General features: G+C 40.7%; 1 protein-coding gene across 4 annotated transcripts in view; it reads right to left on the bottom strand.

Annotated features, from left to right (window-relative positions):
* Positions 1-10,031: 10,031 nt before the first annotated feature.
* The window catches only part of LOC134165051 (sodium channel protein type 5 subunit alpha-like), a 213,711-nt gene continuing 198,952 nt past the window's right edge, over positions 10,032-24,790 (bottom strand). For all 4 annotated transcript variants that reach the window (XM_062621392.1, XM_062621393.1, XM_062621394.1 and 1 more), the window contains 5 exons: positions 20,360-20,413; positions 18,665-18,806; positions 17,305-17,405; positions 16,555-16,825; positions 10,032-14,840 (listed from right to left, as the gene is read on the bottom strand). In XM_062621392.1, coding sequence (XP_062477376.1) covers positions 13,606-14,840; positions 16,555-16,825; positions 17,305-17,405; positions 18,665-18,806; positions 20,360-20,413 — 1,803 coding nt within the window. In that variant the 3' untranslated portion in view covers positions 10,032-13,605. The remainder of the gene's footprint in view (positions 14,841-16,554; positions 16,826-17,304; positions 17,406-18,664; positions 18,807-20,359; positions 20,414-24,790) is intronic.

Below are 24,790 nucleotides of genomic sequence, written 5' to 3'. Positions count from 1 at the left end.
TGAAGACTATAAACTGGCATTTGAAGAGATATCAGAGGACCTTGGTTGTTTACAGCATCAGCCACGGAGGGCAAAGTCTGTCTTTCTTAATGGCCATGACTGGGCTTGACGTACAGACTTCAGCAACGCATTTGCAGAGGAGCAGGCTGGATCTGGGCAGAGCAGGGGCAGCTTGCCTGTCTTTGCAACGAAGTCTGCACAGTGCTGTGCTGCTGCAGCTCTCAGCTCTTGGCTTAATGATGCATGAACAATGTAGGGATGCTCTCAGGTGCTAAAAAAACCCCAATGAACAATGTAGACTTTCACCTCCAGGACATGGTACAGCTTCAGACTGGAGTGCTCCTAGGGAGGAATTACATTTTTGGCCTGTAGTACTGTCAGTAGTGCCAGGGACAGCTGATGCCCAGATATCTAAACTTGACCAAGGCTTGAAACTCTTTTAGCCTGAATCTTAATGAAGCAAAAGGCAGATAAGAAAACAGTGTATTCAGAGAGAACAAATGTGGAGTCCAAATATTTAAGCATAATATTTCAATATGGTATCTTCAGCCAAAGCCGCCCTTAATAAATATATACATAGTTTTGGTTCATTCAAAACGTTTAATGTAAAGTTGAATAAAAGATCTGAATTTGGGACTTGAAAGGAAGACATCTGCTGGCTGCACTTCTCTTACTGAAAGTCAGGGAAAGTCCTGGCAGAATATTATTATTAACCAGTGTTGAACTGGCGACCTCCATGCTGAGAGCCTGGGAGAAGGGAAAAGGAGCTATGGTGTTTCTGGAGAGCACATCAGCATGGTTGATACCCCTGGATGGCCACGTGGCCTCCCATGAAGCATCCCATGGTCCGCTGAGCCTCAGACACCATGAGCTATCAGTAAGGCAGGACAGACGGCAATCTGCCCTTTGACTAGAGGACATCAGTTGTCACTACTAGTTGGAAAGCATCTTGCAAAGAAAAGGGGAATCCTTAACTTATTCCCCCCCCGTCAAAGATCTGGGTCTTGCCAAGCATGCAACCTTTATAGAGACTCCAAGCGTCAGCAGAAAGCTAACTCCTGGAGCTTGCCCACTGCTTCTCATGCTGATTTGTGGCAGAAGATTACATTTGCTTTACATAAAGGCCTTTGCTTGTGCAGAGCTGAATGATTACCCGTTTTTAATGTGCTATGACAAGGACGACTGGGTCTTGAACCTTTTGGCCCTGCTGCATGATCACTTTTAGCCTGCAGTGCAGTTTGAGTATTCCTGCTGAGTATGGCAGGAGACATACCAAGATTTCTCAGATGCCTCTTTGCTCTGAACAGAGGGACAGCTGCTGTTACTAGAGATGCCCAGAGCACTCTTTGCGGATCAGCAATAGTCATGCTGCACACAGGGAGAGGAGGAAAGCTGTTTTACTGCTGAGTCAGATGCATTTGTCTCACTCTGGCCTTGCATCCTGTGATGATGTTGCTGTCACTAGTGAGATGAGCTGTCTCTAGTATGAGGAGCCTACTGCCTCACTCCACAATCCCCTATAAGTTAAAAAGAAAGAGATTTAGCAAGCAGAAAGCAGTAATAACAGCAAACTGCACTTACATCTTGGGTCACCAGCTGCTTGGGGCAGGTTTCTAGCCCAGCAGGTTCCCTCACCAGGAGTGGTGACAGCAGCAGCCAGCATGCTTTGCATTCCTTGTGGTCATCTTCTTGCAAGCCAGCAGACATTTGAACTCCACCAATATAAGATTTTGTGGTCACTTTGTAATGCAAGTTTAATCGAGCCCTTTTGTGGTTTTGGCTTCATTACTGTTGCACTCGTTCTCAGAGTATAAAATAGCCTAGCTTCTCCATTCTCTAAAAATGAAGAGCATGTTTTGGCTCAGACAAATATCCTCAGAAACCTAGGATGGAGATGGGGAGTACTCTCCAGGTAAACCGCTCTCAGAAATTCCTCCTGCAGCCATGCATATCCATGCATACATTCACATGCATGGAGAGCTTTGCTTTTCTGGGTTTATTTTTTGCAATCTAATGAGATTCATTAGACTTGTGGGGAAAAAGAAAATAAAAATCATCAGACATCCGTTCCCCAAAGTCCTCAATTCCTAGGAGCCTACCAAGGAGAACTCTCAAACCAGAGCATACCACACTTTTTGGTGACTTGACAAAGCAGCCATGTTTTTCATGGGGACTGAACAGATGGAGAAGCAGCATGTCTGGGGAACTTCCCGGGTTGATCCCCAGGTGTGTGAGCCCTTTCTCAGAATGATTATTCCTACAGCGGTAAATAAAACATGGCCAGGCACAGACCTCGGTGCTGAATCATCTGAACGGCAGAATTGCTATGAGCACTGCAGCACTTGTTCCCTGTGTGCTTTCTGGTATTGGTAGCAGCCTAGTTGTGTCCTCAGGTCATTCCATGACACCCATATTTAATTCCCCAGTATCCTCACACTCCTTTCCATTTCTGATTGATTGTCTCCTATCATCAGCTGCCTGGTCAGCCTACATTTCTTTTCCCAGTAACTGTTTTGCCTTTCAGAATGTCTTGAAGCTTTACTGGATGCTGGTCTAGCAGCAAGCCCTGGTAGTGGAATGCACAGTGAAAGATCCCCAGGACTATTTTGATGTAGGTCAGTCTGCATCTCCCAAACATATTTGTCAGGGTTTGGACTGGCCAAGGATGCTCCAGCTAAGCAGGGTGGAAAGAGAGCTTGCTCAGGGAGATCAGATTTTAGTCCTGCCATCCTATGTAGCCTCTGGGCAAGAAGAACAACCTGCGACTCGTTCCGGTTACCAGCATAGGTGTAACATGTATGAGTCAGAAACACAGCCCAGGACATGATCCATGCAGGTAAACAGACCAGTGTGTCTCACTGCTCCAAAACTAGTCCAAAACTGACCCAATGAATACTCAGAAGTTGATGTATATTCTTACAAACAGGGAAATCAACAGAAAACCAGAGCTTGAAACCAGTGTAGGGAATCTCAACCATTTTGGAGGGGTGGGGGAATGAAGTATGTCTCATGCTGGGTGTGAGGCATTGCCTTGTGCACAGTTGTATAGTAAGTACTGTAAGCCAAGGAACACTTGATTCATATTGAAGGGACTACCTTCTCATAGCTTTTGTAGGTGACATGACGCCCTTCAGAAAATCTGCGTCTTGCAAACAGACCTGACTGACCCCATTAGCTTGGGAGGTAGATGAGTGTTTGGAATGGAAACTCTCATCCTGACTCTTTCATAGACCAATAGGACAGAGCACGAAGGTGTAAACATCAGAGTGACTCATAGCAAGCTGAGCTGAAATAGAGATGATATCGAAGCCTTAATAACAGCATCTTTACACTGTGGCATTTAGAAAACCAGCTTTAGGGATGTCAAAGCAGAGTAGAAAGAAGACTTAGAGGGTAAAAAAGCTGTTTGTGGACCTTACTGGAGAGCATGAAGTCTCTGCCCTTCAATAAGGGGATGTATTTGCTAAGTAGGTGATAAAATCAAACTGACACCCCTGGAGAGAGAGCATCCCAATTTAGGATAGCATCACAAGTATGTTTTGCCAGTCACTATGAAGGTATTTACATGCATTTAATCCATGCGGTCAGCTGGTGTGAGAGTCAAAGCTCTCAAATTAGAGCTGGGTAAATAACTTAAGCTTCAGGCATATAGACACAGTTCTGAGACCAGAACTGTGATACTTGCAACCATTAACTACCTATACCAAGGAATGAAAGGCTTACAAAAGCTCAGATTGCTAATTGCAAAAATCATCAGATAAAAAGTTTCCTACAGGATCATGTTTTATCTCACCCTTTGCACTGAGAAGCTACCTTTATTTAGAGGTTGCTTCAGGACAGATCACTAAGGGAAGTATCTTCATGGTGGCCTGCATGGAGATGATAATATGATTTTACTGAAAATCCCCCACACCAGTTGTGAACACATGAATTAAATTCCTTTCAGAGGAGACTCAGGAGGTTGGCCCACTTCATGCATGAAGCGGTGTGCTTTGTCCACTCTTCCCAATACACGTTACGACACTGAACTGACTTAAGAGATTTAAGCCAGCAAGCCACTGCCCACTCCCCAGGTCATGTACAACCATATAAAGCAACAGCCCTACTACCTCTGTTAGATTTGGACAGGGGCCACATTTACCACCTTCTGGAGCCTGGGTAGCTCTTCACCTTCCCCCTGTCAGTGTCCAGGAGTGTTTCTATGCCAAACACTCCAAGAATGTGAAGGCTGACTAATCTTCAGGCTGATCTTCCCACCCTTCCCATGGGGACTGAGGTGTGAGGAGATTTCAGCTGCTGGGTAGCAGGTTCACGCTCTGGCCCCTGAAGCTGTTAAGTCCTTGGGACCCTACCCAAAAATAAGCTCTGTAGCCTCTGTGGATTATGGTTCCAAGTGTATGCATACCACGTGTGAAATGCAAACCTTCTCATGGTGCAAGAGCATGGGTCAACATGGGTCAACAGACGGGCTTTATCCTTGTTGATCAAACTTGACCATCTTCCCCTTACACCATGCACTCCTATTTTCACCAGAGACAACTTACCTTTGGCTGCATTAAGGGAGTACAATGTCAGGCTCAGAATAGGATCAGAAACCTGACTTCACCCAGCTGAGCATTTCCCTTTCTGGTTAACCACTAAAAGCTTGCAGGAAAATGAAGATGACCACCCTGGAACATAGCAAGCCTCCATCTGTGAGAAGTCAGGTCTTTCTTCTGCAGTCCTCAGTTGTCCTCTCAGCAGATAAAGTGGGATCACTTATTTAGTCTGGCTTTATCGCAGATGTTATTGCAAACAGCTGGGTTTTTCTGCCTGACATGCACTGCTTGTAAAAGAAATTTCACCATGGCTTGAATGGCAAAAAAATTAGGCCTTGGAATGCATTTTTTTCTTTCTTATCCTATACCAACATCTAACTGTGCAGTGTGCCCTCTTATATGGAAGGAAGAGAAACAGCTTGGCTTACAACTGCCGTTATGGCTATAACCCCAGTAGCAGCACTGGGGTTGAATGTTACAGGGTTTCAGAGGGACTTTCCTCTAACAATGAGAAAGAAGTTTTGAATCCAAGTTCTCCAACACAGCCTTTAGTTTTAAAAGCAAAATAATTAAAGAGGATCTTATATCCAATGAACATGCTTTCTAGCCCACAGTATCTTCTTTTGACTTTCTGTATCACAGTGCTTTGTGATACACTTTCTGGGAGGTGAATCAACCTTTAGAGACTTACGTACAGCAGCACGTTCAGATTTCTGCCCTCTGTATCTCCCCGCTGCCTGCAGAGGACAGTTAGGGCAGCCCTTTGTGCAGTGAAGCCCTAAGGCTGGAAAGCCTGCCCAGCTAAACCCTGCAACTTTTCTATTGGGATAATTGCATACTAGAGCACTAGCCATGCAGATAAGCAGTTATCTGTCCTGCACACACATGCAGGCATCCATCATGACACTGTATGTGACCCTGAACTGCTTACAAGTCTGCATCACTGCTGATGATATCGAGATGAGTGTCACCTATTGCAAGCAAATTATGCCAATGTCATCACTACTGAGCTCACTCCCTCACCTGCCTATTCAATAACTGCTTGTACCAAAGCAAATCAAAGTACTTTCATAGTCTTACCCCTCACCTTGCTTCTCCCTGAGTATTTTCTCAACTCCTTAAACTTTTGATGAGAAGCACTTCACAGAAGTGCAGCAAAGGAGGGAGGTACAGGGGTCTTACTTCTAGGGTACATAGCCCTCCTCCCAGCTTCTCATCGAAAACAAAAAATAGATAGTTTCTGCCTTGAGCATCTTCCCACTCAATAGTTAAGGCAATCCAAACAAATTTCAAGGCATCAGAACTAAAACCATCTGATTTCCTGTGTTTTATGCCATGGAATTGATGGTCCCTGGTGGCTAAGCAAGTACAAATTCATTGTTCCCCCTACAAATTGTGGCACTTGTAAGATGTATCCTGTCTATGATAATGTTTTATTTTTCCTTAAGACCTGAACTCTTTTTACAACCTTTGCTGCTTGCTGAAGCATCACAGTGGACATCTCCCAAGCTGCTTATTTTCACAAAACTTGGAATTCACTTATCTTTGAGAGTCCCAGCCCTCCATCAAACCAGACTGAAACAGGACACAGGCAGATGCACACAGACCATGGAAGCATGTAGCTTGTCTCCATGGAAAGGCAGACAGGTCCTCAGAGGCACCTGCTCTCCTCTGAGGGCTGATTTCTTCCCTTTCTGGTTACATGGCTCCCTTTTCCTACACACAAGTAAAGCAGTATCTTTGGCTTTAGAGAAGACCCTGCACATGTGCAGCACCTCAGCACAGCTACAAACCTCCTCCAGCAACATCCAGAGCAGCTCACCTTCGAATCACAACCCCCCACTTTGTCACAGGCTCAGATCAACTTTCTTCTCTTCTTCTTTGCTCAAAGTCTTCCCAGCAAATCTCTCACCAACTCCAGATCCCACATCAAACCCAGTTAAGGCCAGAGAATCCCTTTAGTCCCCACTCTTGTAATAAGAGAAAGGAGCTCGTTTAAAGCTGCCAGGCTCTTTCTCTGCCTTGCTTGGCTTGTAGGGTAAGGCAAGCACAGGTGGAAGTGATGTCCATTCCTCTTTAAGGTTTAACACGGCTGTGACTGCAAGCTGTGGTCTGCAGTCTTCAACTCAGTTAAAAAAGAGTATTAAATTCCTTCAAGACCAACAAAACACATTTCAGTAACAGTAGTTGTGCCTTCCAAGCATTGCTGCGCTCTCTGTGAAGGAGTTAACAGGAGTCACAGAAAGAGCTTTAAACTAAATTTGAAAGAGGAAAGGGGTAAACACAAGCTCGCTAGAGATAATCCTGGGGGTGGCACACGAGTGTTTCAGGGAGAGTGTACCAGTGAGGTCCTTCAGTCTGTTCCATGATATGCTGAGTATGCTGGACCACAATGGAAATATCTTCACAGTAACGTGTGCAGCATGGTGAAACACTGGAACGGGGTGCCCAGAGAAGCTGTGGCTTTAGATGATGCAGTGAGCTTTTCTCCCTCCTAAGACATCACCAAGACAAACCATACTCCTGGTTTCTTTCAAGCAGGACTTAGCTGGTCCTCAAAATGCCAAGAACTCCTTTGCACTCCAAGATGTCCCAAGGCCACCAAAGGCTGAACTGTCCTATGTTGCATTGGGCCCCATGACTCCTGGTTTGTGTCCTCTGTAAAAATCCTTACCACTTGCACAGCTTGTCCCTGAAAATGAAAATTATTTTGGTTTAGCTTGGTCTACAGGTTTGGAAAAATTAAAAATTAAGACAAATGTGAGCAACTGGGACAAACTTTATGAAAACAAGTGCTGGAAAGCTGGCTCCCTTGAAGGCAATTGCTATGTTTTTTTGACTTTAGAGTAACTGGGATTTCACAGAAAACACAGATGTTTTAAAGTACAGGTACATAATTCAAGTCACCTTTTAACAAAGAAAAACATTTCAGCTTCTTATGGGACCATTGTGCATGGTTCTGTCGTAACAGTCTTAGGTCTTTTTCTCTTAAAGCCCCAGCTTTTTTCCCTAGCATAGATGTTAGAAAAACAGAAAGCCTGACAATATGACCAGGACACACCTTTTAAATTTTTGGGAAATCAAAATAAAATAACAACAACAATCACCATGATGGGACAGCCTTTTGAATTAAAATCTCACTTTTTTTAAACCACTCTGGTGATATTCAAGCACTGGATTGTGGTTTCTAAAATATTCAATATAGTTATTTTCTAGGAGAAAAATATTCCCTGGTGCCCTGGCCTGGCCAGGGCTCACTATGCAATGTAAAGCAATGAGGCTCCAGGGACAACAACTGCAGCAGTGGTCTCAGAAACTTTTCTGTGGCAAGAGCACATGGGCCAGGAGCTGCTCAAAGTCCTGTTTGTCAGCTGGCTAAAATAGCTTGGGCAGAGGTGCTGACAAACTCATGCCCACACTGCAGCCCAACACCTCCAGCCCTCGTGGGGTTATCGGTGACGTTTAACTCCAAAGCATTTTTTTGCTCGCTGCCAGTAGCTATTCCCCTTAGACTATTTGCTTTCACATGCTTTCCCTTTGACATGGCTGCTATTTCTTTGCAATATGTAAACACTCAGAAGGATTTCCATGTTTGTTCTTCACCCCGCGTGGCCAGTCTTTCACAGCTCACTGGGAGAATTGACATGAAGAAGCAGCCGTTTCACAGGAATTTGGTGGGGTTGGGATTTTTTTGGTGCTGTGCTTCTATCTGTTTCCTCTTGTTTTAAATCCAGTTCTGCTCTTGTCTCAGCGCTCTGGCACATGGCAGAAAAATGCATTGCTGTTGTCAGAAACATGACACTGTCATCCTACATGGGCGTCCTTTAATACTAGAGACCGGTGGAGGCTTTGTGCTACAAAGCATTTACTTTTCACTTCTCTTCCTACAGCAACTTTTGATGATTATAAAATTCCTCTTTAAATCTAAGCTGCTAATGTGTGGCTTTTTCTATGAAAACTGCCTGAGTTTGCCTGTGCTGCCATAACTGTCTGTCTTAACACAGACTTGCTTCCAAATTGCTCCTGGCAACAATCTGCATCAAAAGTAAGAAGGAACTGAAAAATCTCAAGATAAATCTAGAAATTACAAGCCCTGACTCCACAGCTTTCACACAGGCTTGATTTAATAGATCTGCATCTTTGTAAAATCAATGTAGTTTGAGTTTAAAAAATAAAACTATAAAAATTCTCCTTTACTGAGGAGCCAAATCTTCCAAGTCCCTTGCTAGTGCTGGAAAACAAAAAAATTCCTTTGGCAATTTTTTTTTTAGAATTTCATCCCAAAAGAAGGAAAATCTGAAAGCCTTTAGAAACTTCCCTGAGTTCTACATGAAAATAAGGGGAGTCCTGTAATCCAAAGCAGCACAGCGATGGGAACACGTGTTATGAAATAATTCTGGTAAATCAATTATGATAAAAATCTAGGCATGGGAATTTTAATAATATAAGGATTATGATCCTGAATTTCATTTCCAAGAGAATTCTGGCCACAAATTCTAACCAGTAATTTCCTTAACTAACCTGACATGTAAATATCTTGATGAAAAATTTTCAGACAGATTTATTCCATGCACACGATTACTCAGAAGTCATATTATTATATGACACACTTTAGCAAATGCAGATTTAAAAATGAAGTCTTTTCCACAAGTCAGACTGACCCAGGTTAATGTAAAACAGGATTATAAACTGATTTTGTTAAACTAGTTCTAAGGACTGAATTGAAGTTTTCACTGCAGTTTAAACCAGTGCAATTTTGTTCTGTTTTAATATGGTTAGAAATTTGCCACACTGAAATCGAAATCAGCACAGAAACAGGGAAACCAAATCGGTGTTAGCATAGGTGAAGATAAGGCTGATTCAATCAATGCTGATAACAGCTAAGGTCCTCTGTGTCCCTTCTGTATCTCCTTCCAGGATTAAGGCATGCATGCATAGGGAAGGCTGTTACCTTCTGTTTAGTAGAAATTTTGACATATAACTCGTATAATAGTAACCAAAATGTAAATTAATATTATTAAACCAGGAAGACATCCACATTACCATTAAGAAAAATCTCATTTAAATATATATACACACATCTATCTATCTATATATATGTATACATATATAAAAATATATATCTCTTTTTAATCTCTAGGTGGGATGCTATATTTCCAGTAAAACCTTTCCTCCTCCAGCCAATTCTACTGGGCAGGATGGGTTGAAATATCAATGCTGGGCTAATGCTATAAATTACTGTCTTTGAAGAGAGGGTTTTGGGCCTGCTTTAAAACCATCTGAAGAAACTCTCCATTGATTTCAATAGCTTTAGATAAAGACTTTAATGTCTTGTAGCTGGCTTTATAATGCAAGCTGAACTAGAGGGATTTTCACTGACTAGCCTTCTAACAAAAGTCACCACGCATTTCACAAAAAAATGTGCTGAAAAAGTCAGGGAAATAAGAACTCAAATATTGATAAAGTAACAAAAAAAAAAAAAGGCACAGAAAATATTTGTTATCCTTATTTATTTAACAAAGAAACATAATAAACTTGAATTTTTCAAGGTACAAACAGATTAATATGTCCTATGATACTGGCTGATATTTTCCTTGCTCTTTTTGCAACTCGAGAGATTCATGGGGTAGTCTTTATTGAAGAAATCACCAGAAAAAAATGGTGACACTCACCATGCTTATAGACAGTGTGGACCAACTACTGAGTTAGTGTCTTTAACTAAATCACTGCACTGGGAGGTTGTATCATTGCTAGATTTGGATTGGCATCTCCATTGATAAAAATCTGCAAACGAGGTTATTTGAAGTTTTTGAGGGGTGTTCTTCAAACCATACAAAGATACCATTCCCTCTTCAGTTCTAAAGAAATATACCACAAAACAATATAAAACCCAATAGAAAACCAACCTTTCAGTTACAAATGTTTTGAAAGTCATTTACAATTCAGTTTTAGAAAGTCGCACTGTAAACATCTATGGTTAAGACCCTCTTTCAGATTTTTTTGCATGATGATTTCATTTTTTTCACAGGTTTTGGGTAGAAGACAGAACCATTTGTAACTGCATCAGTACTATAGAGTCTCACAGCAATGGCAATAAAAAGTTCAAAGCAAGGGTGAAATGACCAGAGGAAGAGCTCTTCTCTAATATTATCAGTGACCAGCTAATCATTCCTTTATATCCTGTTCATTACAGGGCCTGACTCTTAATAAGAATATCAGTTGAATATTTTCAAACAGAAGTTGCAAACAATTAAAATACTTTTAAACCAGCATGACCAGCACCACACTGCTGAGTGCAGGCTGACTGTTCCCTTGGGTTTTGAGCAATTTATATTGTTGTGAAAAAAAATCACATAAGAAATGCTCCTTTTTCTTAGTATTTTTTCCCTTTTTTTTTATTCTAAAGCTTCAAAAGGAAAATACTTTTACCAGCTGTCAGCCAATAAATGCTTGTTCAGCAAGTAATGAATGCACTATTTTCTAATTAAACAGTTTCATTATAGGCAGCAGCACATTGCTAATGATCAATAAATCCCATTGAGAAGAAAACATTTTTAATCAGGAAGTTGTGTCCTCTGTGAGTGTCAGCCACTCTATAAACTTACAAGATACATATATATGTATAGTTATATGTATGTGTGTATATATATATATGCATATAAATATAAAAATCGCATACTCTTTCTGAGTGATATGTACAATCACAATAACATTACAGCATAAATACACAGGAAATCTGTATAAAGTTTCTCTAACTTGAGAAGCCTTGAGCAATTTTGGTTTGGGGGAGTCAGGGGTGGGAAGGGAGGAAAGAATAAATTGTGTTTTCACTTTAAGGAACGAAGAGTAGTTCCCTTAAGTTAGAATCTAATTACACACAAGATTTAAAGGCAACAGAATGAACAGAGGAACAGCCCTATATTATACATCGTAGACATGGGGTTAGAAGGGCAAGAGATCATGATTATAATAATACTTATAGAGTATGTTTCATTCCCTTATAGCACTTTGCAACCAAAAGTCTTACAACACACCTGTGAGGTAGGTATTATTATCCCCATTTTACAGATGGGTAAACTGAGGCACAGATAGGTTAAATTATTTGCCTAAAAATCATGTAGTAAGAACCAGGAATAAACCCCAGGAATCCTGATGGCAAATCCACTGAATTAATCAACAGACCACTCTCAAGTGAATACCTGAGATACCTCTCAATGAATGGAGAGAATATATTAGCCCATATTTACACAGAAACATCATCATTCTTTTGACATGTTGTCTTTACATAGCTTGACTTGTTTAGAGGACAGAGAACAATGGCCATAGATAAACTCAACTGTAATATGTTGTTTTAATTCTTGTTGCCAACCCCATGTGGATTTTGACTCCTTTACAACCTGGGATGTAACTAAATGTCAGTAACAATACACCTTATATACATTCTTCATATCTTTGCTTCTCCAAGGCGAAAAGCACAATTACTTTTCCTTAAAGTGCAATGGCTCATTACAGAAATCTCAAGATTTTCTGTGAAGTCCAACCAAACCCAAGTACAATCAGTCTGAAGGTGAAAAGAAAGAACTTGTCTGTAATGATGGACTTATCTCTATATTCCTCAAATACTTTCTCACATTCTATTGAGGCTGAAAGTTTAATAATAAACAATAATCTACTTTAGCATGTAAAACCTCTAATACTTATCTGCAGCCACATATTCCACCTTCCATCCCACTGTCATTTCTTTGGCCTGGAGCTGATGGACACATCAACTGTAAATATTACTTTGCCTACAGGAATGAGGATATATATATTTTCTAGTAGATTCTTTTCATTGGTTCCTCTATTTCTTGTCCTTCCCCAGTAATCTAACTGTACCATCTGAGAAAATGAAAGATGGACACTGAGTAGAAAGGATTCAAAACCTCAAAATTTACGTGCAGATCCAGAGGCAATAACCCTCCCACCTTCTCCATCACACTGTCTCAGCTGTTCTGCACGGTACAATTGGCATTTTTATTATAAGTATCATTAGTAGTAGTATTTTTGGAGTAATATTGATGCATAGAGTTTCCAATAAGGCTGCTTAGCTCAGTGTTGCTGGGGAAAAGGTAACCTATCCCACCACCTTAACAGAAACTTTGCCAGCATAGATGGTGCTTTGGAGCACTACACACAAACGTGATGCGCTACTTCTATGGTGAGTTTGACTGCGGTATTCAAAGCAGATTCTTGAAACATACTAAAAAAATTAGTGCTTTTATTAACAGTTTTACAAACAGAATCCATTACTGTCTAGTTTCCTGTAGGATAGAACAAGCCATTTCTTTAATTATTTTGACATCATTTCCCTCTCCGTTTTTGTGTTTCTGCTGAGGAGCAGTTGCAAGTCCCAAGAGGGAAGGCTTAGTGTAATAAACAGTTAAAATGTTGCTAATTTGATAGTTTTACTTTGCAACATCTTTCCTCTTCAAGTGATGGGGATCACACAATTTCCTATTACCTTGACTCAGAGTTCATCATGAAGAAGAGAGTATAAGGATCATTAATCTCCATGGAAAAAGAGACTTTAGTTTTTTAAGTAAAAAAATATCAAATATAATAAATTTATGAAAGACCATTCACAACATATACAGTAAGTGTTACATTTTGCTACAGCAGCTGTGATATTTTTTTTTTTCTTTTTAGAATGCAAGGTCATACATCACCATAAGTAAACACACTAATATGAGTAAGACCTTAAATGAATGTATACAGCCAGGCTTTATCTGTGGATATACACTGTGTTTACTGTTTTACAGTCTAGCATATTCTTATTCACACCATTGATATAACAGCTATGACCCTGCAAATATTCTTCCTGTGCATATATAAATATAAATATAAATATTGAGCCAACTCAAAAAGAGCAGGGTCAAAGGTTATATGACTTATTAGATTCCTGTGGTTAAGGGTAAAAACTCCATTGTTTCTTTTGCAACTAATTTTTAATAAGAAGGCTGCTTCAATTGTTGTGTAGTTACAGCATTACATTCTGTAAACAATATTTTAAAGCATTCTAAACAAACATTTAAACAATTGATTCTTTATCCTTGTCTGGTGAGAGAAGACAATCTATAGCCGCATCGCTTTTGCTGGAGTCCGTCATCTTTAGCTGGAGATTATCACTTGTACCTCTGGTGACACTGTCATAGGATGGAGGGAAAGATGTGGAGGACAGAGTTTCTGATTTGTCTATTGGCCTGCCGTAGTTTTCATTCATCATGTATGCAATTAGACCCTCCTTCTCAGGTGCATCGTCCTCGAGGATGCTGCCATCAAAAGTTCTGTGACGGTACAAGTAAGATGCCTGCTTCATGGAGCGCCGAAACAAATGTTTCCTGTAGGCCCGCTGGATGACAATGGCAGAGACCTCTTCTTGTTTCCGTCTGAGAGTTGTTGTAATGGGTTCATAAGAGATCTTAGATGGATTTGCTGCCATGAACTTTTCTTCCATTTGTATTTTAAGGGCATCCATCTCTCCAGATTCTCCTAGCACCCTTTTTGTAAAAGCAAACAAAATATCCAAGCAATGGATCCTATCTCCACTGACCATGGGCAGGTCCATTGCTATGAGTTTGATTTTGTTTGGTTTCGCTATGCGCAAAGGTTCCGACAGCGCATCTGCAAAGTCTGAAAGTGCAGAATACTCAATAAACTGAGTGGCTTCAGGGTCAAACTTCTCCCAGATTTCATAGAACATATCAAAATCATCCTCGCTTAGAGGCTCTGTACTTTCCTCAGTGGCTACACTGAAGTTCTCTAAAATAATGGCTATATACATGTTTACAACAATGAGAAATGATATAATGATATAAGTAACAAAGAATAAAATCCCTACGGCAGGGCTTCCACAGTCTCCCTTTGAACCATTTGCATTTGGAAGGTTTGGGTCGCAATGTGGTGGTCCAGTGTTTAAAATAGGGTTGAGAAGACCATCCCAGCCAGCTGATGTTGTAATTTGGAAGAGACAGAGCATGCTGTTAGCGAAGGTTTGAAAGTTGAACATGTCATCAATCCCATGCTCCTTCTTAACATAGGCAAAGTTAGCCATGCCAAAAATGGCATAAATGAACATGACCAGAAAAAGCAAGAGGCCAATGTTGAACAGAGCAGGTAGGGACATCATTAAGGCAAACAGGAGAGTTCGAATTCCTTTGGCTCCCCGGATGAGTCTTAGGATCCGGCCAATCCGAGCCAAGCGAATGACTCTGAAGAGTGTGGGAGAGAAGAAATATTTCTGGATGATATCAGAAAGTACGGTGCCTTGAAAAGAAAAGAGACAAAGAGAGAGTTAACACAGGCTTCCCTTTAAAACAATGAGTCAGGATTATGGTCAAAATCAATGAAAAGTTCTCCAGATGGGAAGACCCATGATAACGGGAACAGCATTGTCGTTAATGTTTTCATGCCTGTTTAACCCATGCAGACTTTGTTGAGACTATGAACAAAGGTGTCAATGATTGCAGCGGTATTATTAAAGGAAAACTTGTCTATTGGGAATGAGAAACCAGGAGCAATTCAGACAGAAAACAGGTATCTGCAGCTTTTGGCCATGCCCCACCTGAGAAATTCAACCTGCAACTGGTTAGAATTTTTTCTGATATGATAGCATTTTGGGCTGTAAAATGTTAGCAAGTGAGATGGTGTGCTGGGCCTGTTTTTCTGAGCCACCACCTGTACAATGCAAATTTCTACTGGAAATCTGCTTGGTTGGTTGTTTGCTTATCAATTTTTCCAGTTTCCCTAATGGGCTGCAGGGGAACTAAGAGCTAAGATTGTACTAGCAAGAAATGAGCTTGCATCCTTGTAGCCAAGCTCTTCCTGCAGGAACAGAGCATCTTCATCTGGATTGTTTTATGCCGACAGTCTCTGGGTGCACTGAGCCCTGATGAGCTCTTGTCTCCAAGCCCAGCCTGGGAAAGGGCTCACTGGCATGGCCTGAGACCTCATGCTGGAACAGTCTGGTTGATCACTGGGCAGCACTATGACCAATGTGACGGCTCTGGTTAACTGTCTGCTGTGAACCTATTCAGAGCATCCAGCATCAAGGCTCTGATGACAGCTGCACTGTAGTGATGTTCCCTGGGTAACCCAAATCTGTGAAATCCAGGTAGCCCAAGGCCCCCAAATTACAGGCTGCTCTCTGCATTGGGGTCTTGCAGGTTCCCAGTCCACCAGCTAGAATTTAGAGCAACAGGAGCATCTAGTGAGAAGATGACTCTGTTTTCCTAACATGACACTTTTTCATTCACCTATTCACTTCTCCAAAACAGAAACTTTTTTGGAAGTGATGAATTTCCGAGTTCCTTCTGCTCACTGGAGCAGCCGGTCATCCTCCAGTTGCTACTCCAGCTTCAGTGGAAGCTATTTGGCAGGACTTCAGATTCATATTTGACCTGCACTTCTTGTAGCTCCTAACATATGATATCTGGTTGGAGCTGCAGAACAGCAAAAGGCACAAATTCACAACCAAACTGTGTCTTTCTGTTTCTTCCCTCCAATATATGGGGGTGTGATCCTCTAACGACAACAGGGCTGAGAACAGCCAGACTCACTGCACCTGCCCAAGCCTTCCCTGAAGGACTGTTTCGTACTGTTGCAATAAAAAGTAATTAGCAAAACAATAACAATCTACATGTGTCCTTTTCATGTGGTGTTTTTACTTCTCTGGCTGTTATGCAAAACTGAGGTTAAATGTATGGTGCCAGTTCTGGAAAGTGTTTTGTCACCAGAAACCATTATATACACATTGAAACCAACACTATGCTATGATAACACTCATAATTTTGCTGATCACACAAGTTACTGTTAGGCAGTATTCTGTTGTGTTATACTTACATATTTAAAAAATACACCTAGCATCCAATTCTCTGAGTTGAAAGGGTATATTATTGAATGAAGCCTTTAACTTTGACTAATGAATTTTATGTCTGCCTTTTCAACTTTGAAGCTTGAGTGAAAATCCAGGTTCACCTACCTACAATAGACAGAATCACAACAACAAAGTCAAATATGTTCCAGCCATTGGTGAAGTAGTAGTGTCGAAGAGCCAGCATCTTGATGATGCACTCCCCAGTGAAGATGGCAACAAAAAGCATGTTTATTTTATGAAGGATGTTGACTTTTTCTTGACTTTGGTCATCTGTTTCCACCATCATGGTAACCATGTTAAGGCAGATGAGAATCATGATGGAGACATCAAAGGCTTGTTTTGAGACGACATCAAAAATAAAACCTTGGTATTTGTTCTGGAGGAAAGGAGAAGATTTAGTTAGGAAATTTGCATCATGTCAAAATGATGACATTATTGTCTCTGATTGATCAGAAGGTAGAAAGAAATAGACAATCTACTGCTTCTGATTGGAACTTTATAAACTTAAAGATTATGATGAATGGTTCAAACCCATTTACTCCTAATGCTTCTTGAAACTACTGAAAAAAGACCCTGGACTGGGGCCATGAATTCATTCAATGCAGGCATGTGGCCACTGGCATGTGTAGACTTCATATGTAAACTGGGCTTTTCATCAATATTGCAGAACAGAAGGAATTTTGTATCACAGGTCACTGGACTTGCAAATATTGTCAAATGTCAAAACTTATAATTCTAAGTGGCTTTCATCTGGGAGAGCTTACCCTTCCTGCATGGACAAGTTGAATTGCATTTATTCTATTATATAAATATTCAGCTATTACACGAATTTCAACCACATGATGCTATTCTTACCAGTGGCCTTGGGATTGGCTTTTGAGGTTTCTTAGATCCCAGCTTTTTCATTGCATTATAATACTTTTTCTGTTCTTCTGTCATAAAGATGTCCTGGCCGCCTAAGTATAGGGTGAGAACAAAGCTATTACTTTTGATGAAAAGAGCTCCACTGTCCCCATCCAAAGTTCAGGGCTGAATTCTCTTGTATTTTCTTATTTCCCTTTTCAGGTACCTTTTAGCAAAATATCTAAGAAGGTGTGCTGGTTTTAGCTGAGATAGAGTTAGTTTTCTTCACAGTGTCTAGTATGAGGTGACGTGTTGGATTTGTACTGAAAACAGAGTTGATAATACAGGGATGTTTTCATTACTGCTGAGCAGTGCTTGCACTGAGCCAAGGCCTTTTCTGCTTCTCACCCCACCCCACCAATGAGGAGTTTGGGGGGTACACAAGGAGTTGGGAGGGGAAACAGCTGGGACAGATGACCCCAATTGACCCAAGGGATATTCCATAGCTTATGACATCTGCTCAGCAATAAAAGCTGGGGAAGAAGGAGGAAGCAGGGGACATTTGGAGTTACACCATTTGTCTTCCCAAGCAACCATTATATGTGATGGAGCCCTGCTCTCCTGGAGGTGGCTGAACACCTGCCTGATGATGGGAACTGGTGAATGAATCCCTTGTTTTGCTTTACATGCAGCTTGTGTGGGTTGAGACAAGCTGTCTTTGTTCCAAGCCATGGGTTTTCTCACTTTTACTCTTCATGTTCTCTTCCTCTTCACACTGGGGAGGGAGTGCTTAGCTGCTGTCTGGGGTTAAACCCTAACAGAAGGGCTTGATGAGGTGCAGTGCTAGGAGCTGCTTATGGTATGGAGGCAAATGGCTGGAGAGACAGAGCAGTGCAGTCAGCCAAGGAGGAGCAAGACTTGGATTATGTCTCCACTCAAGGTAGGTCTGAGGTGAGAGAGGAAAATATAAGAACCTCAGCTCTTTGTTCAGAGACTAGAGAGTAGTGAGAAACACAGCTCTCAGTCCAGGTTGCTTCTCCCTGACCCTGAGGGACACTGGTTGTGCATGGGGGACACCAGGGTGGTCTGTGTTCCTGTGGCAGTTTGTGCCACAGAACCCATCTGCATGGAGTCGCTTCACTACTTTCTGTATGGAATATAATCCCTCAGCCTGTATTTTCAGGATGCTCATCCTATGGGAGCATTAGGGGCTGCTACAACTGTGCTTTTCTAAAAGTCCTGCAAGGTGGTTTCTGCAGCTGTTCTGTCAATGCTAATCTCAAGGCTAATATGGCAAAACCACTGCTTACAAAACTATCTCTTGCCCAGGTCTCTGCAGCAATCATAACATGATGTGTAGCATATGCACTACTTATCTTTTTCTTTTGTTGATTAAAATTGTCAATGATAACACCAATGAAGAGGTTCAATGTGAAGAAAGACCCGAAGATGATGAAAATCACAAAGTACAGGTACATGTATAAATTACATTCCCATTCAGGCTGCTCCTCACACTGCAATGGGAAAAGGGAAAAACTGAAAATGACACCATCTCTGCACATGTCAAAATATTAATGCAGTTAAAAGAAAACTGTCCATTTGCAAAGAAGATTATGAAACAGGAAAAACAGTGTAACTCCCATTAGCAGACTCAGCCTCCTCAGTCTGTTTGAAGTTTACTACTAGCATCTGCAAGGCTGCAGTAATTTCAGCTCCAATTCACAACACTGTCACAGCGATCACACTGTCACACTGCTCCAGAAAGTGCAACTTCAGAATAAATCCTATAAAACATTCTCAGTCTGAACCCAGAAGGGAAAAAGAATCAATTTTCTGATTATCCCTAATCTTATATGAACCAGTGGTACTTATAAAAAGCAAAAGTATGATCACAGTAAAATCAAATGCTACTGAAAACCGCTGTATTTAGAAGTACAATTTTTCTTTTATGAAGGGTGGAAATGAGTAAGATCTCTTGCTGAAGAACTGAGCAATATAGTCCGACAGCCTCAAATCACATGGTTCAGATTTGCCCCATCAACTCCAGGTATCTAATCAACATGCCAGAAGCCTGCATTTCCCCAAATGCCAGATTTTCTTATGTGAAACCCATGAGTTTAAATCTTCAGCAAGGAGGATACGCACACATGTACATGTAGTACAAGAATAAATCATCTGTAGCCATGTTATGCAAAGGTAATTCTTTGTCCCTGTGATGCCATGAGATTTTTCCACCCACTATTCTTAGAGTTAGGGCTCTACTCCCTGTTGCTCAGTTTAGCCTGCCAAGATCATGGTACCAGAAAGCTACCTCAAAAATGAACAGTAAGTGTAATCTTTTTCCTCTAATATTATTAAAAGAGGGAAAGAAGACTACAGGTCCTTCAATAAAAGAATAAACAAACTGCCCTATGCGATGCATCAAGGGAATTTTTTTTTGCTCATGGAATCATAGAAAGGTTAGAGCTGGAACGGACCTTATTATTATCAGGAAACCTGAAAGCTGAACAGGATGCGGGTAACAACTAGGCAGTCACCAGCACCCAGAGCTCACACCAGACTCCTTCTCTGCCATGAGCTCCTCCACCCTCTTTGAGTGGAGCTCCTGGTTGCAGAGAAGAAACTTGCTCAAGATATAGGGAAGGTTGACCATGTGTGCTGCGGAGGAATGTAATTTAAACCCAGGGCTTTTAAACAGGTTCTATTATTAGAAGTTAGATCCTTGGAAAATACAGCAGTCAACAGGGAGAGTGGAAGAAACAGGACAATTTAGGTTTTTGGTATACTCAGACTCACCCTGGAGGTGCCTCTCTGTGCTGGGAGTTTTGTAGTACAAAGAGATAAATCAGTTGTGTGGAACAGAGGGCTATATCTGTTTTAATCTCAGGGTTGCGGTGCTTCAGTAGCAACTAAAAAAAATGAAGGTCTGCAACTGTCTCCACCAGAGCAAGACAGGGACTGGCAACCTGCATGTACTTTTTGTTGTTGTTGCTTTTGTTGTTAAACACGATGAATGCTTCAAAAGTCAATGGAAAAGGAAATTATTAAATTCTTTGTAGCGACCTACCTCTCGTGAATCCACTGCTGCATACATGATATCCATCCAACCTTTAAATGTGGCCTGAAAAAAACCCACAAAATATATAAATAAGTATATTAAATGAATATATCTTGAAATGACAGTATCATCTCTATGTTCTTCACAGTTAATGAACTGCCTCTCCATTAAAGAGTTTATGTTCATTTAGGTATTTAAAATCTACATTGTTTTCTCCTGGATTTTCTCATTCATGTTTTCTGATCTTCTGCACTTGTAGGGATAAGATGGATATTTTGAAAAAAATTAAGAAGATATTTAAGACAGGAGTGAAAACATGGCAACTAAATCTTTGGAAGTTTTGATCTTAAGTATTTCAAGAAATGAAGAGATACAGCTACACAGGACAACTCAGAGTGCTGTCACGCATAAGTGTTGCACCAGGTGAGATGGATCCCATCCATGTTGCTTGTTTGGACTGATGGGCAGTGACTATGTTGTAGGATCCCACTGAAGCTTGGATTCTGCCCTCTTTTATAACAGAATAAATCAAGGCAATGTTTAACATTGTCCAGGGAGTCACATATATCACAGCTGACTTGAAAAGAGCAAAGGCAATCAACACGTACTATAGTCTGGCCCTAGAAACACAATCTGCTTTACTATTCAGATTTTTTTTTTTTTTAAAATCAGAGTTTTTATATATATATATTTTTTTAATTGTTTAAACATACAGGGATTCCACAGTGTCTCCTACTGGAACCTGCAATGGAGAAAGGGCAGTGACAACACTCCTAGGAGAAACATGTAGAAGTGATTTTTACTGTTCTATAGTAAAACCATGACTCTTTGCTCTAAATATATGCCTCTCATTAGACACAGCCTGAGGCCAAGATACCTGGCATTAGGTTTGACTCTGGCCTAAGCCACGTTGCCCTTACATTGGTTCTCTGTGGTTGTTTCTCGTTTGACTTCTGACCCATTTAGACTTACCCTGGATTTAAAATCAGTGTGAGCAGATAATGAGGTCTTTTTGGATTTATTCATATAATCAGATTTACACTAGCATGAATGAAAGACCAACACCCAATATTTTTTTGCATTCTATTCACACTTCGGTTGAATTTTCTCCTGGTGTGTAGGCACGCAATTCTGGATAACACTAATAGGAATTTGGCCAGCGGTTCCCGGGAGAAACCTAGGCATTTGTGTTGATCTAGGTATATCCAGCAGTTTTAGAAATGCTCCATTATACACTCTCTATTATTAAATTAAATCCTGGAAGAAATGCTGCCTTCTCATTTCCCTCTGAAGGCTACTGAGGAAAAAAAAAAATGTAGCACAAGAAGTCAACCGTATTTCTCATGAAAGTATATATAAACTACTGTGTGAAAGTTGCATACTTTTTTATCTACTGGTTAAAAGAGATCAAATGTCCCAAATCAGGACCTTTTGGAAATTCTATTCCATGGTACTGTGTGTTAAAAACCACTTCAGATGTAAAGTGTTTACAGGAATGATCAGCAATTTTACTGTAACAAATTATTATTTGAACCTGTCATGCTGATCCTCCTTAACTGTTCTAATATTTTCAATTTTTGCTCATCTCTTTCTAATCTGATGAAAAATTTTCTTGTGTTATTACAGTTGCTTGCAGATTCCAGCTCAAAGTGCTGTTCAGTAAGAGTGGATAGGATGGAACAAGAAATCCTTTCCCTGTTTCCCAAGATGATATGATCTTAGCCTGTATTTTTCTCCCACTTGGGAGGAAATCTTGAGTGCCTATTTTACCCCTCGATGTGTACCACAGACATGAGAGACTCTACTGCAAGGCACAGTGGTTTATAGTGATAACAGATGGTAAAGTGATCTGACAAAAACAAATATTGAGAGAATGAAGTACTGCGATTTTCTGGCTTTCCCAGTTGTCCAGAAGTGAGACAATTAAAAATCCATGGGGCTTCTGGAAATCTTCCCTAGACACTCATCTGCAGAGGGTAAAAAATACTGAGAATGAAAGAAATTATAACACTAGGGAAAGAAATTATTTATCTGGAATTAGTAACACTTACAGTCTGGATAAGGAAGTGACAAAATCTTCATGGGAGTGTTTGTGATATTATCCTGCCTGGAAGCTATCCAGAGAAACACTATTTTCTACTGAAACTGTCATGTGATGAGATTATATACCGATAAACTCATCTTGGGATGGGATTACATTTTGTTATTTGACTAGTGGTTAAAGCTGCAATGCAGTAAATTAGTGGGGAGGAGGATGGCGCTAACTGCCCTCAAACCAAATGATGCCTTAAAATAAAGACAGCCTTTAAATCTGCAAGGATTTGGGATATTTTTTCCCCTGAAAAGGACTGTAATAGTGCAATAAAAATGACTGCTTTTGACAGCAGAAATACTGATCTTCATATTTCTGAAATGCTTCTTTAAGCATTACTGTTGGTGAGAGAAACTTGTGAAAGCTAAAGCACAGCCATTAACAGTAGAGCCAACTTAAATATATTTAAGTTGGCTATGCTAACTCCACTGTCTGCTGGCTTTCCTGTTGATTTTCTCAGTCTGTTCAATTTTGTCATAGCAGCAATTTTATACCAAACATTAGTTTTATATATATTTTATGTTAAGATGATTTGCTGGGGAGAGCACCACTGAGCATTGGACCCACCCCAAAGGTCTTCATTGTGCGGGACTACATGGGCTCCGAGAGCTCTGCCTCTGCTCCCCTCAAACTTCCACCAGTAATTCCTTATGGAAATACTTCTTATTCCTGACCTTTGGACATATGGGGAAATCTACCCTAGTGCATCAGTTTATGGTTTGTTCAGAAGCACAGATTTTTTGTGTATTTTACATCCACACTGAAAGTAAAATCTAGCTTTATGCTTTACAGAAGTGCAAGAGATTGTGTAACTCAGTAACTTTAGACACACGCTGCTGTCTCATGACCATTTTGTGGCTGATTTATGAGCTCAGTCATGACTTCGAACCTGGCACGAGCAGTTCATTTAACTGTGCAGCTCCTGATTGCTGTACTAGTCTAGGAGTGCTTCTGTTATCTTCCCATGCCTTATCTGGAGTCCCAGAGTGACAAAGATTTGTAGGACATATGAGATGTAAGTCTGTTCCTGCCTAAGAAGACCTTTTCCAAGCAACCCAGGTGCTGGGTGAGAGACCACTTGTTTTCTTGTTGTTCTTCAATAGATTGCTGAAATTTCAAGATACGTTGTGAAAAAATAAGAGGAGGTCATCATAACTTGAAGAAAATGATGCTTCAAGAGAAACGAAAAACTCCTAATGGAAATTTAAGATATTTCTTCGTTCAGCTCAAGTACACATTTATAGAAGATAGGTGCTGTGATATGCAAAGCAATTCTGGGAATATAGAAAAAGCATTACTGAAGCACTGGGTTGTAGCAATAATTTTTTTTCATACTAGATTAGGGTGTTAAGGGTGCTAAATCCCCATAAGAGTGGAACATCATTCTTGAAAATTAGAAAGTCATGCTAACAAAGATCTTTTCTTCACTGTGAATGAGACATTTCTCCTGCTTGTAAAGTGAGCAGAGACTACCTCCTATTTTAGTAACCTGTGGTGAGACAGCCAATTTGTTTGTTGGAGAAGCTTGAAACCTGACTGACCACCTCACATAAATGTTTTCTCAGACTCATTAATTTAAAGTAGCATCTTCAGAACAACATGATGGATCCTAAACAAGGCAGGAAAAGAGCAAAGGATATTTGAGGAAAATTTCATTTAGTTCTCAACTACACTGTTAGCAAGTCTGTCTCTGGATAGTCATAAGCCTTAAAGTTTCCATAGTAGCAACTTCTCATTTCTTTCAAGGATGCTGTAGAAATGAAGACAGAACATTAGGCAGACAGATTTGTTTTACGTATTTCCATTTGGACTTTCAGACACATTCAAGCATCCAAAGGTAACTTCAGAGCCACTTAAATAGGGTGCTGCAGCAGCTGAAAATGTCAACAGTCAAAAGACAAGTCCCACTTAAAAGCTCGTATTTTGGATCCCAGAGGGTTGTAACCAAAATGCCTATCTCATCATTGCTACATACTGTCTCAGTGCGCACAAAGATGCATGGATGTGTCTGTCTCTTTAGGAGAGCTGAGCTGTTAACTGATCCCCTGCAATTCCCACAGCAGTTTGCTCATGAAATGCAACCCCATAAGGATGATATTTGGCAAGCATCACCTGTAACCAACACTCCTCAGCTGGAGTCTGGCAAAGGAGATCCAGATGTTTGGGCTCCTTCTCTGTGGGTATCATCTTTACATTTCATTGCCTAAGACTGTCATTAGCAACAGACATAAGAGCTCCAGGTGCAGGATGAAAGTTAAAATCAATCCTCTAATGGCATCTGGCTCTTACCCTTCCTCTTGGAAGAAGGAGCCAAACACCTGCTGTGCAAGGTTTTAGGGCTCCCTCAT

Source organism: Pezoporus occidentalis, unplaced genomic scaffold (assembly GCF_034315485.1).
Source record: "Pezoporus occidentalis ecotype Australia unplaced genomic scaffold, CSIRO_AGI_Poc_V1 ctg23, whole genome shotgun sequence".
Lineage (NCBI taxonomy): Eukaryota > Metazoa > Chordata > Aves > Psittaciformes > Psittacidae > Pezoporus > Pezoporus occidentalis.
The sequence above is the reverse complement of the archived record's forward strand: the minus strand, read 5'-3'. Positions and strand labels throughout refer to the sequence as shown.